The sequence below is a fragment of the Chiloscyllium plagiosum genome, unplaced genomic scaffold, assembly GCF_037043375.1.
Source record: "Chiloscyllium plagiosum isolate Xiang-an unplaced genomic scaffold, Cpla_swu_hap1 HiC_scaffold_16, whole genome shotgun sequence".
NCBI lineage: Eukaryota > Metazoa > Chordata > Chondrichthyes > Orectolobiformes > Hemiscylliidae > Chiloscyllium > Chiloscyllium plagiosum.
Window position 1 is genome coordinate 13,505,478 of NW_028270154.1, and position 19,751 is coordinate 13,525,228.

At 39.2% G+C, this 19,751-nt stretch overlaps 1 protein-coding gene across 6 annotated transcripts in view; it reads right to left on the reverse strand.

Annotated features, from left to right (window-relative positions):
• rnf130 (ring finger protein 130) overlaps positions 1 to 19,751 on the reverse strand; it is a 170,044-nt gene that overhangs the window by 27,262 nt on the left and 123,031 nt on the right. For 2 of the 6 annotated variants that reach the window (XM_087995135.1, XM_087995137.1), the window contains exons 5-6: positions 17,382 to 17,484; positions 15,855 to 16,059 (exon numbers count right to left, since the gene is read on the reverse strand). In XM_087995135.1, coding sequence (XP_087851261.1) covers positions 15,855 to 16,059; positions 17,382 to 17,484 — 308 coding nt within the window. Of the gene's footprint in view, positions 1 to 1,191; positions 1,252 to 4,527; positions 4,622 to 15,854; positions 16,060 to 17,381; positions 17,485 to 19,751 lie in introns of all 6 variants that reach the window. The other 4 variants (XM_087995133.1, XM_087995132.1, XM_087995136.1 and 1 more) reach the window with 4 other exon arrangements.

Below are 19,751 nucleotides of genomic sequence, written 5' to 3' on the forward strand. Positions count from 1 at the left end.
GGAGAGGTCCATTAAAGGCAATGGCCAATCACAGAGAGGCTCCACTCTCTCAACAGTACTATTCTCGCTGTCACTGGGCCTCCCCGACCTGCCCTAATGACACTTTTCATCCAGTAACCCACAAGGATTCTGCCTACTACATTAATGAGAGCAGCCATTATTATTGGAAATGCTGCTGGTACTGAAGATTGCTTGCCTCAGATTGGCACACAGTTGTCAGGAGGTGGGACATCTGAAGATGTAGATAACATTGTTAACAAGTACCTGTTTCCATTACATAACTTGGGAAGGTGCAAGGGGGGCTGTTTTCTTAAAAAAAAACAGCATGTGGAATTGTCAGGACTTGTTATTCACCCCTAATGTCCCTTGAAAAGGCGATGACCTATCTTCTTCGACCACTGACATTGTTAGGGAGGGAATTCCATGGCTATGATCCAGTGATAGTAAAGTTATATAGTTCCAAGTTAGGAACTATAACCATATTTACATGGCTAGTCCAATTCGGAATCAGGTCAACAGTAACCCTCAGGATATTGACAATAGGGTTTCACAGCTAATAGTAATGACATTGAATATCAAGGGCAACAGTAAGATCCTCTTCTTGAAATGGTAATTGCTTGGCCCTTGGATTGCCACTTATCAGCTTAAGGAGGGTATGAAACAATTGTCCAGCCAGCGGACAATTCCACTACTCCATGTGGTAAGTTTTAAATAGATTCTAAAATTTGACAGGTGAAATAAGATAGGAAGCATGAAGAAATATTGCACAAAATATTTTTACACATCATTATCACCACAGGCAAATACTCCCACATACTGTTCCTCTGAACTGGAACTGGGTTATCCTTCAAAACAAAACCTTAATTTACAGGGTTCCTAAAGCTCTCAGTGAGAACAATTCAGTCATGACAAAGCACTTTTACACTTTCCCCAGAGAGACAGGGTTTGATTTCTTTTTACATGTTTGTAAGGTGTAACATACTATCACTATAAGAATCCATTTTCAGAAGGCTGTCAAGGTGAAATCTATAGTTCAATTGCCATCCTCCCTCTGGACCTAATGCACTAAAATGTATTTGAAAAGGATGTTTTCAGTGAATCCTATAGAAAAGCATTCATCCAAAATCTAACACCTTTAAAATTGATTTGGTGAAAGTTCATTGGCAAAGTACTTGCCATGGTGGTACTTACCTGTTCAATTATCTTCTTTCATTTCCAATCTTTCACAACTGTATTGTCTCACTTTCATATCTAAAATGGGAATCATACTGTTCACTTAACTTGTGTAATCTCAATTTCATTGAATGATTTCAGATTATCTGCCTTTTGTAGGTTGTTCATAACATGCAAGAGTAAATAATTTTCGGAAATTCCAAATCACATCTACCTTTCTAAAAATAATCCTGTAATAGATACATGCAGTTTAGTTTCAATTCATCTGCTACAATTTATTGCTTGGAAATCAATGACCTCAAACAAGTCTTAGGCTAATTTTGGATCAATTATACCATCATGTCTAATGGCACAATAAATATTTGATATTTATATCAGTTTACCATAGTTGGAAACCGGCAGTTTCTTTCTGCTTCCCCATGATGAATTGTGTTTATTTCCATCCTACTTCCCCCATTTTAACATTCTAGCATTGACTGAAGTCTCCTGGGCTTTGAAAAGCATTAAGTGTATAGATAGTGTGTGTCCAGAACGAGGACTTCAAAATCAGAGGCATGACATTCAAGAGAGAAGCTGGGAGGCAGTTCATGCACATTGTGAAAGAAATTGGGGACCCCCTCCCAGAAAAAGCAATAGGTGCTATCTCAATTAATAATTTTACACCTGAAATTGATAGGTATCTTACTAGACATAAGTTAAGGAATATGGAGACAAGGCAGGTAGATGGAGTTAAGAGACTGATTAGCCATGATCTTATTAAATAGCAGAGTAGACTTGAGGGGCTGAATGGTCACCTGCTTTTTTTTGAGTTGTTTTAGGGATGTGGGCATTGCTGATAGGAGAGCATTTATTGTCCACCCTTAACTGCCCTCAGAAAAATGGTGATGAGCCACCTTCATGAATTAATGCAGTCTACATGGTCCAGGTATACAGAGTATTGTGAAGGAAGGAACTTGAGAATTCTGATCCAGCGACAGTTCCAAATCAGCATGATGTGCAACTTTGAGGGAAACTTGCAGCTAGTGGAGTTCCTAAGCGGTCTTGGATGGTATGGAACTTCTTGAGCATTGTTGGAACTGCACTCATCAAAGAAAAGTGGATGACTTTGCATTTCTGAGGTTTTGCCCTGTAGATAGCAGGCAGGCTTTGGGGGAGATGTGCTTGTTACCAGAACTCTCAGTCTATTGCTCTAGTAGCTAGTGTTACATAAGTGTAAAACTGAAATAAAAAGCTATGACAATCTTCTGCAAACAGCCCCACTTTGCAATTTTTGACAGTAGGGGATTCAGTGATTCCATTCGGCCATGGAGAGTTAGTTAGATCCTCTCGTTTGTGATGGTCATTGACTAACAATTATGTATCTTGTATGTTCTTGCCAATATATTGTTTAGAGGTACACAGGGCGACCCTGCATCCATGGAATCGTTTTCTGCGGTTTCAGTTACATATTATAGGGAACCTTCCAGAACCAGGGAGCTGCTGGGAAGGTTTGTTTCCCATTGAAATTAATGGGTTCGCTCCTATCCGCGGTTGATCTTGGGACGTATCCCCTGCGAGTGGGGGGGGAGGGGCTTATACTATACTTAGAGATTCCACTCAGTTTTCTGTTCTTAAATGTGTGAAAGAAATGTGATAATGAATAGCTATCGACGATGATGTCACTGTACGCAGCCAGAAAGCTGCTGGCCATCTAACTACGTAAAAATTTATCACCTCCGCTGAGTTGGAAGTAGTATGATATAATGAAGGGAATGCCAAAACACACCTAGTTTCCTCCATTTCTTCATCATTAAACTTATCAGCCTGCTTTGGATTTTTGCGTGACTGAGCTCCTACGTTCTTTATTAAAATTCAATCTTGGGACGTAGGTATCATTTTGGCTGGCCAGCATTTTTGCCCATCCCGAATTTCCATTGAGAAGATGGTGATGAACTGCCTTCTTGAACAAATGCAATCCTGAACTGTAGGTAGACCCATAATGCCATAAGGATTAAGCGATGGTAATGTCACTTTGTATTAAAGGGCAGTGGTTAGATTGCCTGGTGTAAATGTTACTTGCGACTTTTCATCTCAAGTGTAGATATTGTCCAGGTCATGTTGCATTTGAACATGGGCTGCTCTAGTATCTGAGGAGTCAATATTTAATTTAGCATATATAAATCCTTCCTATAGGAAAGATGTTGTGAAACTTGAAAGGGTTCAGAAAAGATTTACAAGGATGTTGCCAGGGTTGGAGGATCTGAGCTACAGGGAGAGGCTGAACAGGCTGGGGCTGTTTTCCCTGGAACATCGGAGGGATGAGGGGTGACCTTATGGAGGTTTACAAAATTATGAGGGGCATGGATAGGATAAATAGACAAAGTATTTTCCCTGGGGTAGGGGAGACCAGAACTAGAGGGCATAGGTTTAGGGTGAGAGGGGAAAGATATAAAAGAGACCTAACGGGCAACTTTTTCATGCAGAGGGTGGTAAGTGCATGGAATGAGCTACCAGAGGATGTGGTGGAGGCTGGTACAATTGCAACATTTAAAAGGCATTTGGATGGGTATATGAATAGGAAGGGTTTGGAGAGATATGGGCCGGGTGCTGGCAGGTGGGATTAGATTGGGTTGGGATATCTGGTCGGCATGGACGGGTTGGACCGAAGGGTTTGTTTCCATGCTGTACATCTCTATGACTCTATAAATCAGAGCGTACTTTTACTGTGTAGCCAGATCTGTAAGCAGTTAATGCTTGGATGTAAATGTAGTTTTTCTTTTAAAATATCTGTAATTGGATTAAAGGTGTTAGCTCTGCATTAAAAGGCCAATGATCCAAAATCATGATGTGGAGGTGCCGGTGTTGGACTGGGGTGGACAAGGTCAGAAGTCAGACAACACTAGTTTATAGTCCAACAGGTTTATTTGAAATCACAAGCTTTCAGAGCATTGTGCCTTCGTCAGGTGAACTGATCCAAATTCAGTTTGGCTCACCTGCTGAACCAGTTCTTACTGGATTCAATAAGTTGGTACCATTACATTATACAAATATCCAAAAATAAATTGCATTACCACCCTGGGGAATTAAGAACAAACTACAATAATTAATTCTGAATGGCGAAAGTGTTACTTGTTTTCCATTTATTAATTTTCTTTACCAGGTTGGGTTTGAACAAACTTTTCGGAGTAGATTACAAAGTAACAGAGTTTAGATTAAGTAGTCAAATAGTTAAGTGAGAAGCATTCTCTGTCTCATAACATTCACTGAGAATACAGGCAAGAAACCTCCAAAAAGGCAAGCTACAAATCAACATAATCCAAATGTCACCTAGAAAACATATATGAAATATAAAATGGGAATTGACTGAATACTTACTCATCTTCTGCTGTGCCTGTGGTTGCTTTGATTATCATGTAGAAGAGAGTGAGAGCGCTAAGCACACCAAAACTTGCGATAATAAGCCATTCTTCTGTTAACAAAGGAAAGGTAAATCACTCTGGGCACGGTATGTGAAAAATGATGTGAATCCCCTATGCAGCAGCAGCGGTGGCAGCACAAGTGAGCATGTCTAAGAAAATATCAATTAGACATGAAAGCAGAATCAACAACAGTGCAGTGCAAGGAAATGGTGAGCAGGTTTGACAGGCATCCAAAAATCACACATCATTGGTCCTACTTCACACCTTTCCAGTCATGTTCAATAACAACAACTATAAATGTTACCATTTAAAATGATTCCTGTACATTTCTAAAATACAACAGGTTTTAAGCAAAAGGACCAAGGACATTGCTAATTAGTTAACTCTCCTATGTTACAATGACCAGCCAGTCAGTTAGGACACCAATATATATTTAATGTAGTGCATTAATTTCCAAAAGGCACTTCACAACACAAAAATGCAATATTTTCCATGGGTTCAAAAGGTGGCAGTTAGGCAGATGGCCAAGATGATAGGTTTTAAAGACAGCAAGAGAGGTGGAGAGCTCCAAGAAGAAAATTCCAGAGATTAGGACTAAGGTACATGCATACATCACCACCAACAGGGACATTTTGGACCCCAAATTAGCAAAGTGATGAAATCTTGGCAACTTGTAGGTCTGGAGAAGACTGTGGAAAGAGAGAACAATGCTGGAAACATTCAGCAATTCAGACAGCATCTATGGAAAGCAACAGATTTGACAAGCTGAATTTCAGAAAGTCAAGTTGGCCTCAGGAGCCCTTTAAATATGACTGGTATGCCCTGATGCAAGACTTCTGATCTTCTGTCCAGGTTTTCTAAACTTCAGCAGTGCATTTTAAGTGTGCAAGGTGGTTCAGGTCACAAAGAGTCCTCATTCATGGTACCTCAAAAGGTGTTGTGAATCATTATTTACAGGGAACCATTTCAAAAAGTTCACCTCATGTACCATTCTTCCTCTTCCATCCACTTCAATGATGCTTCATCCCCCATGTGTCAAATGGCATAGTGGCTCAGTAGTTAGTACTATTGTCTCATAGCGCCAGGGACTCCAATTCTATTCCTTCCTCAGGTGACTGTGTGTGTGTGTGTGTGGAGTTTGCACATTCTCCCAATGTCTGCATGGGTTTCCTTGGGATGCTCTGGTTTCTTCACACAGTCCAAAATTGTGCAGGTTAGTTGGAAGGGCCATGCTGAAATTGTCCATAGTGTTCGGGTAGATTAGCCAGGGCAAATGTGGGGTTACGGGATACGGTGGGGAGGTGGGTCTGGGTGGGATGTGCTTTGGAGGATCGTGCAGACTCTGTGGGCCAAATGTTCTTCTGCAATGTAAGGATTCTATACCACTTCATTTCTACTGATCCACTTTACAATGCATAGAACCAAAAATCACTATTGTAACAATACCATAAGTAAACAAGCCTTTAAAAATTTACAACTATCTACTAAAAAAAAATTGTTCCTTTACTCCAAGGCAATAAAGTATCAATCATCCAGATCCTTTATGATGTCAATAGCATAAGCCGCAAATTCACATAATGAGTATTGTGTAATGGACAGCAGAGATCAGAAAGCCAAGGCTGTCAATGAAACAGCATTTCCTTGGAATACTGGTGTTGCACTGTGATAAAGGATTTCTGGGCTCAGAGCTTGTTAGGCATTCTTCTTTCCTGGTCAGCTGTCCCAACTGCATTCTTCAGCTGCGGCACGCCTTCATGGGCACTTCCTCTTGAGAATTCTCCCAAGTCCTCGACCTGCTTCAGTGTTAAAAATCCAGGGCCAACGTTTTTATGTCAAAATAACCTTTCATCAGAATTGAAATATTAACTCAGTTTCTCTCGCAGATGCTGCCTGACCTGCTGAGAAACCCCAGACTTTTTTTTTAGTTTTTATTGCAGATTCTCAGAATCCACTGCATTTTGCAATAATATGATTAAAAGCTAGTTGTCCTTTGACAGGTTAGTGAGCACAGGGCAGTGGGAAAACAAACTTGGTGTAATTAAGGAGTTTATCACGATCTCAAATTTAGAAGATAGATTGTGGAAGGCCTGTCAGAGCTGTCCTGGAATAATGTATACAGACATGGCTAACTGTTTCCAGCAGCAATAAGGTGAACCAAGTGTAGATTTGGGTAATGCTTCTGATGTTGTAAGGATTGTGTCTTTTATTTTTGTGTTTGTAAAACTGGGACTGAAAGGAGAAAGAATTGTTTTCTAAAACAATTTTTTGCTGACAACAAGCAGTTGAGAGAGAGAGAGAGAGAGAGAGAGAGAAAAGAGAGAAAGAGAGAGAGAGAGAGAGAGAGACACAGAGAGACACAGAGAGACACAGAGAGACACAGAGAGACACAGAGAGACACAGAGAGACACAGAGAGACACAGAGAGACACAGAGAGACACAGAGAGAGAGAGAGATTTGCAGTCAAAATTCACTATAAACCGGAACAAAACCAGTTTGCTTTTTCCAAAACAGTTGTGTGCTGCGACTTTTCACTGACATGTCAGAAACGTTTAGGTAAGTGTACTGGCCTCCTTGTGTCCTGAGAAGGGTCCTGCCCAAAAAGTCGACCATTTTGCTCCTCAGACGCTGCCTGACCTGCTGTGCTTTTTCTAGTGCCACACTTTATCAACTCTGATTTCTCCAGCATGTGTAGTCCTCACTGTCTTCTAGCGTCTCTCACCAATGAGCGAAAGAAACTGCAGAAAGGTGACAAATGACATGCTGGACAGCAGAAAAATCATAAGGAATTGAGTGAATTGTGAGAGAGAGAGAAAGAGAATTTATAAAGTGTTCAGAGTTTAGTTAGTGGTGTTATATACTGATTTCCCTGTAATGAAAAAGTCTAATTACTTAAATAATAACTCTTGTTCAATACAGAAAGTGGTTTGTGTTTTCTATCAATCTGAGTCTGAAAGTCAGGTAAACTGGGGAACTTTACATGTATTTTTCAAATCTTTAACTTTTGTTGTGATTTCAGGAATACCGGGGCTTGATTTCCAGTGCACTATCCCAGTGAGTCATAACAGTATCAAACATTGTTCAACACATCCTAATTGGAGTTCTTTAGAAAACAATCTGTTAGATTACACCGGTGATCATTTATGTTGTGGATCAGGGACTAGTTTCTCCTCTTTTGAGCATACGGGGCACTGAAGTGAATCACATTGGCAGAAAGAGACCTAGCTGTGATCATTTAATTTATGACAGACTTGAAAATATATTGTAACTGGTTCATTTACTTGCTGAGTCATGAAGAAATCTTGCATATAAGTACAGTTACGTGTAACAGGAGATCAGGATCAAGCAAGCTACAATTTTGCAGTCAAATTGCTAGCTGACAATTCATCCTTCAGGTTAAGTATGAAGAATCATCATTAAAAGTACTGGAAGACTATTACAGCCTGTGAAACATATCCCAAAGTCCACATTGCTGGAGGAAACACATTCACACAGCACATTACACACAAGGAATTAAAGACGAAAATATGAAAAAGTCAAAATGTCAAAACAGTGCAGCCCAGATAGACCATCAGTATTTTGAAATATTTTAGTCTGTATTTTTAATGTGATAAAAGTTTGACACAAATGCACTTTGTGAGCAGTAAACTCAAACTAAAAAGAGTCAGTCTTTCTCATCAACTTCACGATTGAGATCAATAAGAAACATTTTTCATCATCCTAAATACTGTTCGCAACATACAATCTCAACTTGAAAGTTTGACATTGCACAGGGTTCCAAAAAGCACTGAATTTCCCATCTGAGAGGCTAACCTCCAACCAGTTTGAAATTTTCACAAAATTGAGAAGTGGGAACATCTCATCCTCAGAAGATCCAATAAATTTTGTTCTTGGATTCTCTTGGCATGTGACAAGGATGATCAAGAATGAATCTCAAGCATTTGCCTTGACATCTCCCCAAATGTTGAGGTTTGGAATTGAATGAGAACTCAGTAAATAAGTAATGAAATTCAGTTACAATTCCACAGGGATTCTGAGACTCCATTGCATTTCAATCAAAACCAAAATGCACTTGCCTTAATAATACATTACTTTATTGCCTAATAGTTGGGATCATACAACTCTTAGGTACAGAAATGCAACAACATTCTGAACCTCACCTGAAAAGAATTATAATTATTTGTCAAGTGTCAGGTTGGCTCAGCTGGTGCTAAAAGCTGATGCGTAAAAGCAGAAGGTTGTGGGCATAAGCCCCATATCAGAGTACTTGTGAATATAATTCAGATGGACACTTTATGCACTATTCTCCTAGGACTACATTAGTCAGAGGCCCTTTGCATGAGACATTAAATCAAAGCTATCTGTGTCCATTTAGTCAGGTGAAAACGCTACCCAACCTTGCCCTATTCCATAGGCAACTTTAAACTTTGATGTTTCAGTTACTATCCCTGAAATGTTTCCCCTCCCGACACATGATTCACTTGACCCACCTCACTTCCCAGAACGAAATGCCTCCTTCCTAATTGGACTGAAAACATACAGTACAAAACATGCATGTCGAGAATTATTTTCAGCACTCTCGAGAAATACTTGGTCTTCTTTGCCCTTCACAATCTCAGTCTACATTAGGATAATTAACATTTCTTAATTATAAGAAATTGGTAATTCTTGCATCACCTTGTAATATCCTTACAAACTTGCTACTTTATATCTATTCCACTAGTTGACAGCCTATAGAATAAACTCAAATGCAGGGAAGGAATTTAACAGCCCATCCTCAGGGACAGAATCGAGCAACAGGGAGACCAATTGAGATCCTGGTGTTGCTAATTAATAGCCAATTTAGACTCTCTGCCCATAATGGGAGTTTTCTACAAAAAGGGAACGTAGTACCAAATGTGAATGCTGACCTCTCACTTTCCTTGCCCTGCTCTGTAACTGCTTAATGACATCCTTGTTCCTGACACAAGAGAGGCAACATATTGCATAAGTGCCAGTCTATATCTTAATCATCTAATCCCATAACACAATTGCCTCTACACAGCTGAGCCAGTCATGCTGCCATAAACGGGATCTCCAGAGGAACCATCCATCTCAGTAACATTCAAGCAAAGTACGAGCTGGAGAGTGAAATGTATTCAAAGTCATCATGCCCGGTCCTTCTGGAATGCCTGATGGTCACAGATTTCCTATCTGACTGCGTACTAATTTCACTTTAAGATTATGTCTACAAAAATAAACTTGCTATCTCCAACTCTCAAATTGTACCCATGTGCTGCACTGATGCCAGTTATTATTCAAGCAGATAAATTTAAGAACTAAGAGTAGGAGTAGGTCGCCTGGCCCTTCGAGCTTGCTCCGCCATTGAATAAGATCATGGCTGATCTTTTCGTGGACTCAGATCCACTTACCTACAATCTCACTGTATCCCTCAATTAATTTATTGTTCAAAAAAAACTGCCTTCGCTTTAAAAAAGTTTACTGAAGTAGCATCAACTACTTCACTGGGCAAGGAATTCCACAGATTTACAACTCTGAGTGAAGACGTTACTTCTCAATTCAGTTCTAAATCTGCTCCCTCTAATCTTCAGGCTATGCCCTCTTGTCCTAGCTTCACCTGCCAATGGAAACATCCTCTCTACAGTCTTATCTATTCCCTTCATATGTTTCTATAAGATCCCTCCTCAATCTTCTGAATTCCGATTAATATAATCCCAGTTTACTCAGTGTCTCCGCATAAGGCAACCCCCTCAACTTCAGAATCAACTGAGTGAACCTCCTCTGCAGTCCCTCTATTGCCAGTACATCCTTTCTCAAGTAAGGAGACAGTACTCCAGGTGTGGCCTCACCAGCACCCTGTACAGCTGCAACATAATCTCCCTGCTTTTAAATTCGATCCCTTTAGCAATGAAGGACAAATTCCATTTGCCTTCCTAATTACTTGTTGTACCTGCAGACTGACCTGTGATTCGCGCACAAGGACACCCAGGTCCCTCTGCACAGCAACAGGCTGGAACTTTTTACCATTCAAGTAATAATCCTTTTTATTACTGGTACTCCTACCAAAATGCATGACTTCACATTTATTAACATTAAATTCCATCTGCCATACCTTTGCCCACTCAAAGTACCTATGTTCTTCTGCAAAATTTCACAGTCCTCTGCACACTTTGTTCTGCCACTCATCTTCGTGTCATCTGCAAACCTTGACACACTACACACGGTCTCCAACTCCAAATCATCAATATAAATTGTGAATAATTGTGGTCCCAACACTGATCTGAGACATACCACTAGTCACTGATTGCCAGCTAAAATAGCACTCATTTATCCCAACTCTTTGCTTCCTGTTAGTCAGCCAATTCTCTATCCATGCTGGTACTTTACCCGTAAAGCCATGTATCCTTATCATATGCGGCAGCCTCTTGTGCGGCACCTTGTCAAAGGCCTTTTGAAAATCTAGGTACACCACATTCACTGGGTCCCCTTTGTAGACCTTGCTCATAATGTCTTCACTGAATTCCAAAATATTTGTCAAGCATGCCCTGTCCTTCAAGAACCCATGCTGCGTCTGCCCAACAGGACAATATTATTGAGTCGCCTTGCTCTTTCTTCCTTGATAATAGATCAAGCATCTTGCCCACTACAGAGGTTAAGCTAAAAGGTCTATAATTCCCCAACTTTTTTCTACCTCCCTTTTTAAACAGTAGCACCACATGTACTGTTTCCCAATCTTCTGGGACAGCCCCAGAGTTCAGCAAATTTTGGAAAATCCACTGTCAAGGAAAGGACGTCAGCATTCTTAAAGATCCATCCCACCCTGGCAATGTTTTTCTACAACCTCTACCATCGGGGAGATAGCACAGAAGTCTGAACACATGCACCAGTTTCTACCCTACTGTTGCAATACTGAATGGACTCTTAAATTCTCAGGACTCGCTTGTACCTGTGTTTTTGTTTCTGCCGCTGTTTACCTATGCTACTTAAGTACGTGATCTGCCTGTATTGCTCGCAAGACAAAGGTTTTCACTGTGAATCGTGTCAACTCAGGTCAAGTCAAATTCAATTCAATTGTTATTTTTCCTGCCATCTCTTTTAGTACCCTGGGATGCATTCCATCATGGCCAGGAGACTTGTCTATCCTCAGCTCCATTAGCTTGTCCAACACTACTACTTACGCAATAATGACTGTTTCCAGGTCCTCATTTATTTTCATCTCTTTGTCAATTACTGGCATGTTATTCATGTCCTCCACAAGTAACTACATGGCACAAGTCAGGGGTATGGCAGAACATTCTCCATTTGTGTAATGAGTACAGATCCAACAATCTCAAGACATTTGGCATCATCAAGGTCAAAGCAGTCTGCTTGATTATAAGTGGTGCTATTGACTCCCCTCACCAATTCACAGTGGCAGGTGCACTATAAAAACCTCACAAAGGGTCCTTTAACAGCACTTTCCCAATCTGCAACCTCCACCACCTTGAAGACGCAGCATATTTATGGTAACACCAGGATTTGCAAGATTCTCTCCACGTCACTAATCATCTGCCCTGGAACTATAATCACCATTCCTTCACTGTTGCTGGGTCAAAAGCATGAACTTCAGTTATTCAAGAAAGCAGCTCATTACTATTTTCTTGAGGTCAATCAGGATTGGGCAATAGATGCTGGCCTGGGCAGATATTTCCTCATCCCATGAAAGAGTAGAAAAAAGGGTAGCTCTTCATTGATCTGCATAAATTTTGTTAAAAATAAAAGATGCACCTAGACCTAAGTGCGCAAAAAAGTTTTTAAATGATGGAATTTTATTAAAATTAGAAAATTAAATTTATTCACCGGCAGTGTCTATATGTGCTTTACAAGCAACTGGCATTTCTTAGTTTCTAGTATACCAGTTACATTGATAGTTATCTTTTTGTGCAGCCAAATAATTTAGAACAAAAATGAATTTTGACAGAAGATATCTTTTATTTGAATCAGCAGTCTCTCAATTAATTTTGCAACATGCCATAAATTATACGAATCACAAAATAATTGTGGAGGCTGATGGTGGTATTTTGAGACCAGGACATAATACCAGACCATACATATTTAGTAATGATAAAATATTGATGACAGTACAGCCACAACTTGTGTAACGCTGGCTCACGTGGAAGCTTTCATCAACATCCATAGTTTATAAGCAATCCAATCTTTCATTCTCCATTGGCCACTCTAACTACTGCATAACAGTTTTAATGCTTGGCAGTAAAATTGTAATTAAAATTCAATGCTGTAAACCTTCTTGCTTCTTCAAGATGGATAGGTCTCTTTTAATGTTTGAAATAAATAAATCATATGCATTTATTCTTATGTCGAGGGGTCTCACAAATGTTATGCTGAAAACGCAACTCCAAAAATGAAGGCTACACTTGTTGGCTTGTGAAGTCAAATTTTACAGAAGATGTTCAAAAGGTTGCAAGATGTAGGCCATGAGTCTACTTTTGGAATACAAAGTCAATTATTTTCCTGTTGCACTTGAGATTAAAGTTTCTTTTGAAACATTAATGGTTAAAAAGACTTTTCAAAAAGTTAGATTCAGCAGAACGTGAAAATTTTTATTTTCACCACTGTCAACTTGCTAACTTGATGAGGGACTGTCAAAGAAAAATTACTTTGAGATGCTTTTATAACAAACAGAACCACCCAGAGATGAGCTGTACAATTTCTAGCGGCTACGGAAAAAAAACAGAAGTGAAGTTTAATACACTCAGAGGTATGAAAGATCTGGTACAAGGTTTTGTTCATTATATGGAGATCAGAAAACATAAAATTTCCTGATGGTCAGAATATATCAGTTCTTCTTCATGGGGTCTGGACTTCAGCTACTTTTCTGTTTTCAGTTTAGGTGAGGAACAGCTACCTAGCCGCAAGTAGATTGTTAAGTCAATTAAAAAGGCTAATTGCAACTGGAAGGGTCAACTGGTTTGGAAGCATGCCAGATATCTGGAGATGCTTTCCAGCAGCAGAGTAAGAGCTTTGAGGATGTTTGGGACCATGTTATGACCCACGTGCATATGTTCCCCAAATTTGGCCAGGAGGGATTTCTTTCCCACATGATGGTGAAACAGTTGTGGCTCTTTTTAATTCCAGTACATTAAAACTGCTGACAGGATACCTCAAAATGAAGAGCACCTCCCTCTCTCCATAACCTGAAATGAGAGGTTGCAAGGCTTTCAGTTCTGGAAAACCCATTTAGCTTTGAGAGCCTGCCTGCTATCCTCTAGCAAACAGTGAGTATCCTCTTGGCCACAAACCAATGACTCTGTCAAAAAATTAGCTTTGAAATAATGCTCCTGACATGGTGGGGTGTCAAAACCAATATTTTAATCCAGATGTCAAGAACTGACCCATCAAACAAAATCCTGCTTCTTGTCTCATTTAGAGATCATTCTCTTCCTCCTATAAGAGCTGGTTTTCAATCTATATAGTAATAAATTATAAAGAAAAAAACAAAAATGAAGAAGCAAACATGATTGCAAAAGTAAAGCATTGACTCAGAAAGAGCTCAGAAAGATTTTATAAATCTACTTATAAAAATCTTTGAACCAGGCATAATGTGCACAACTATCAAAGTAGAACAATATAATTTAAACGCATAAATAAAACCGGATCCTTCGCTGAAACTGCTTTGTAAAAACCGCCTTTATATAAGTTGTGAAAGGTTTTGCATACCGTTAAGTACAAGAGGAAGCCATTCAGTCCATCATGCCTGTGCCAGCTATTTGAATGCTTTTCAATTCGTCCTACTCGTTTTGCCGTCTCCACATAGCGCTATACTTTTTTTTCCCCTTTTCAGTATTTATCCAATTCCTTTTTGAAAGTTATTTTTGAATCAGTTTCCACTGCCCATTCATCAGTGCATTTCAGATCATAAGGCATGGCATAAATAAACAAAAATTCTCATTTCTCTTGGGTTGTTTCATCAATTTCTTTAAATGTGTCCTCTACATCGATAATATTGCTACATCAAGTGTTACACGCATAAATAACAAAATTTTTAAAATAAAATAATTGCAACTTGGAAGATCCAGTTATTTTAGAGTTTCTCAGAAACTTCCGCATAGTTTACTCTGTTGTTTCACACAGGTTGACCCTGCACAAAATCTCATGGCAGCTTTGCAGTTTGAGTAGAGGCAAAAAAAATGTTGCACAAAATTAGTAGCTTGTTAGAGTGACGAGCAAGTCGCTGAGCCAGCAGTGCAGCAACAAAGCTTAGTAAGTGCATGTCAGCAGTATAACAGCTTATTTCAACGACTGATATAAAACATAAGAAAATATTCCACAATGATCAAATCAATAGATCATAGTCCAATGAAGATGAATACTTCAAGGCAAACTTTGCATACTAGCCCTAATTCTATCCATTAAACCACTCATTTTCAGACCAGAGATAATTATGAAACCATTGTGGTAAAAAAAAGAGCCACATAAATGCAAAGAGAATGAAACAAACACTAGGATACATTACCAGTTGAGCATTATTCTAACTCAATGGAAATCTTCAAACATAATAATTAGCAAGTTTTTTTTTTGTTTAAAATGCACCTTAAGTTTCCTTTAAGCCCTCATGAAAGTGAACAAGACTTTTTGGGCAAGGTGTAAGAAGAGAAGGGAAACAAAAAAATTCAAAATAGAAACAATTTTGAATGCTGCAAAAGCCAAACTACTCACGTTATGTTGGAAAAATTTATTTTGCCACATGGTGGCAGCAAACCACACTTCAAAACATCTCTACATTTCATATCTTTTTGAATTATCTGTTCACAGGTGTTTCTACACATCACTGGAGATGAGACTGGAACCCAGGCCACCTAATCTAGAGGTAGGGACACTACCACCACACCATAGCACCCTTAAACTTCTCATTTTTAAATATAGCTTCATCGTTGAATTATATGGTCTTAGATCAGAAACAATCAAATGGTCAGCCTTCCTTTTTGTTAGGTATAATGACATAATCTAAAGCAATAATTTTGATAGACATTTTCAAAAGAAAATGTCATTTGGACCAAAAAGTATTAAATGCTCCATGTGATAGAAATGGAATATCTTACTATATCACTTGATGGAATACATTTCCAGTTACTTCTGTATGCACCCTTCTTTTCAAATAAACAAACATAAAAGTTGTGTTATTGGCAACATCAATGAATTGGCTTATTCTTTAAGAGGGAAAAACAACACCATTGCTTCATACTTTGTTCTCTTTATCTTTCTGTTATTGACTATGGAAAACCTTACTGGTTACAGTGACGTTCATTTCTCTAGATCGTGGCACAGGTTCCTCTTCCTGACTCAACGGTGAGCTTCCCAGAAAACGGAGTGGTTCAAGACTGATGGAACCATTATTCGTCACATCAATAGGCATGGACCTCTGATTGGAGGGCGATTCTCTGACTGATCTCTCCATATCAAGCGTTGAATTCTCTGCGCAGTGTACATCTGGCTGCAAGACACCAAATAACTGTTTATTTAACCACTGACAAGCACAAAAAGGAAAAAATGTTTTAAAAATATTTTAATCTAAGATGTGGACATTATCCTGATTTAAGCCTCCAGGCAATATTGGTTTGAAGACCCAGGCTTCCTTGACTCAGCTACAAATTACACAAGACCAAGCTGTAATTACCTCTGTCTGCTTCCATGTGCAAAGCTCTCATAATGATAAAGTTAAAGAAAGGAACATTTCCACAGCAATATGGCATATTTGGCATGTTCCAAACACAAGTATAATCTATTGCCTTTTATCTAGCAAACTGAATTTGTGACTCACACAATTTCTGTTTCTAATGGCTCTTTCTCCAAACTCCATGATTCCCTATTTCCCTATGTACAAAAGTGCTTTTAGCTGCCTTGATTTGTAAATATCATAAATGATTCAAATAGCTTATTGAAATAACTAGAGATCTTCTGTCCCCACGAAAAGTTCAAAAAAAGCCTACCATTGTGCAATTTTTACCCTTTCTAACTTTGACGTCATTAGACATTAGTCATGTGGTTTAAAGAATAATTAAAAGGTCTCCTCGTATTTGCCCTTCATTTGCTTTCATTTCTATTACATTTAATACTTGAAGTCTTAAAACTAAAAAAGCCATACCTCTAAGACACATGAATTATGGATTCAGATGTTTACAAATATTTTATTTTATATAAACTAATTATTCCCCCCCCACCCCCCGGCAATCTCAATTGAGGAAATGACTGTCCCTTTAAAACTCGCACATCCTTCATGGTGAAGTTAGGCTACCAAGCTTTCGACCTTCGCATAATTTACAGTGACTTGTTCCATTAGACATTGACCACTTAATTTGAAGAAGTTTGCTGGCATGGATTTTTTCTTTCATCTGCAAGCACATATTTGACTCTCAATCCTTGAGATGTGTTTAGCTGGCACAGCAATGTGACAACCAAAGCTGGGTATCAAATTTCAACAGGGCATTATGGAATTGTGATAGAAATTTTCTCAATAGAATTACTGAAATAAATATCTTAATGAGAGAATACAAAAACACTACCTTCATCACGCCCGTACAATCGAGCTGAATAGGATGGAAAATTTGTCAGTAATTTAAGTTTATTTACAAATATAAAACTGCCCGCTTTGATTTTTTAAAAACTGTACCTGCTCCCTCACTGCTATATTATTACTGAAGTCTGTCTGGGAAGTGCATGTAACATAGCCTAAGCTCTAGGGGAGTTTCATATCATTTTTCTGCAACGTTTAGTACACAAAAACTATATAAACAGATTAATAAAACTTGCTTTTACCCCTAACAGCAATCCAAGGGCTTTCAGGATGTTTTGTTTGCAGATGGGGCAAGTGTAATGTTCATTCAACCAGGGATCAACACAATGTTTATGGAAGACATGCCTGAAACAAGATAAAGCATAATTAGTTTTGAAAGACTCATGACAGTAAGTGCTACAATATATTAAAAGCTGTTTTACTCCATTCTAAAAGTCAATTAGCAACACGAATAAACAAGTATTTTAACTGTGTAACCAGACTATTACATTTAGATTGTTTCATAATAACATTCTTCTCAGATTAATTGCTAGCAAGATTAGTTTAAAAGACTCCAAAGAAATGCTCTGTCATTGACTCATGACTACTCCCGTTCTGATCAATCACCCTCATTTTCTGGGCTGCACTTACCTGGACTCCAAAACAAGCATAACTCCAGATCTTCTGATAATAAACAACAGTTAACTACATATCTACAGAATCTGCCTGTTGTAGCAGACTGAATCAACAACAAATTCTTAATCCAGCTGACACATAATACAAAGTGCAAGATAGTTAGCAAGTTATAATAGGCAGAGACCAACAAGCTAGGAGCAAATCTGCGGTTCATAGATTTCCTCAAAAATGCAGCATACAGTGATATTATTTTTGAATAGTTATGCTTAGCGCAATTAACTTGGAGTTTACCAATTTCCTTAAGGAACTGAGAAGAATTTTCAAGAATTGTTCCAAAATTAAACTTTGGCAATGATGTCTTGTCTGACAAAGGTTTCGTACTTTTAAAACTTTGTTTACAATGTGCAGGCATCACTGGCAAGGCCAGTTTTTATTGCCCATTCCTAACTGCCTTTGAAGTGGTGGTGAGCAACTTTCTTGAACTATTGCAATTTGCCTGATGTAGGCACACCAACATTGCTATTAAATAGGGTGGAGAAAGTGAGGGCTGCAGATGCTGGAGATCAGAGCTGAAAATGTGTTGCTGGAAAAGCGCAGCAGGTTAGGCAACATCTAAGGAACAGGAGAATTGACGTTTTGGGCATAAGCCCTTCTTCAGGGTTTATGCCCAAAACGTCGATTCTCCTGTTCCTTGGATGCTGCCTGACCTGCTGCGCTTTTCCAGTATTAAATAGGGTGGTCCAGACCTTTGACCCTGCAACAGTGAAGGAATAGCAATGTACTTTCAATTAGGATGAGGAAAAATTTGGATGGACCTTTAGGTGTTCATTATGCACCTCTTCAAATTTCTAGGCAGTAGAGGTCACTGATTTGGAAGGTGTTTCGAAGAAGCCTTTGAAAGTCATTTAAATGCTGTTGTGTAACGATGTGCCAGTGGCAAACTTAAAACTTAGTGGAGGATGCGTACCAATCATATGGTTGTGTTGTCTTGTATGTTCAGCTGTTTCTGTGCTATAAAAATTAACCATGTGGAGGTGCCTGCGTTGGACTGGGGTGGACAAAGTCAAAAATCACACAACACCAGGTTATAGTCCAACAGATTATAGCTACCTGATGGAAGGACAGCGCTATAAGTTTGTACTTCCAAATAAGACTATACCCAGGTGTTGTGATTTTTGATTATAAAAATTGAGTTCAACAAGCAAGTGCAGAGCACTCCATCATACATGAGGAAATACAGTGAAGAGACAAGTGCAGCTGGATAGTTCTATGCTGTTAGAACCCAGGGATAAGTGAGCAGTTAACTGCTGCAAGAATATAGAACGGAGGATGAAATCGGATTAGCCTTGATTTTATTGAATGACTATGCAGACTTGAAAGGCTGAGTGACCTACTTTTGTTCCTCATTCAGATGAAGAAATCAGGACTCCAAAGAATTTGTGGGGAGCCAAGGAAGTGACTTTATATTGGAGGAAGCCATGAGGAACTCAGAATCCCACATGCCACACTTGCTGAGTGCAACTGAGCAAGAAAAAAGTTTAGGCAAAAGACCCAGAGGCAATTCAGCCTGGTGAAGCCAGCTGTCAGGCAAAGATCTGGAGTTATGCTTGTGAATGAGTGCTGGAATGCAGTTTTGGAGTCCAGGTAAGTGCAGCCCAGAAAATGAGGGTGATTGATCAGAACGGGAGTAGTCATGAGTCAATGACGGAGCATTTCTTGAGAGCGAGGTTCAAGGTCAGATGAGTAAACCAAGAATTGTAACCTATTGTGAAATTTAGTGAGATTTGATGTCCCATTTTTAGATTAGATTCCCAACAGTGTGGAAACAGGCTCTTCGGCCCAACCAGTCCACACCGGACCCATTTCCCCTCTGACTAATGCACCTAACACTATGGGCAATTTTGCATTGCCAGTTCGTCTGACTTGCACATCTTTGGACTGTGGGAGGAAACCCATGCAGACATGGGGAGAACGTGCAAACTCCACACAGACAGTCG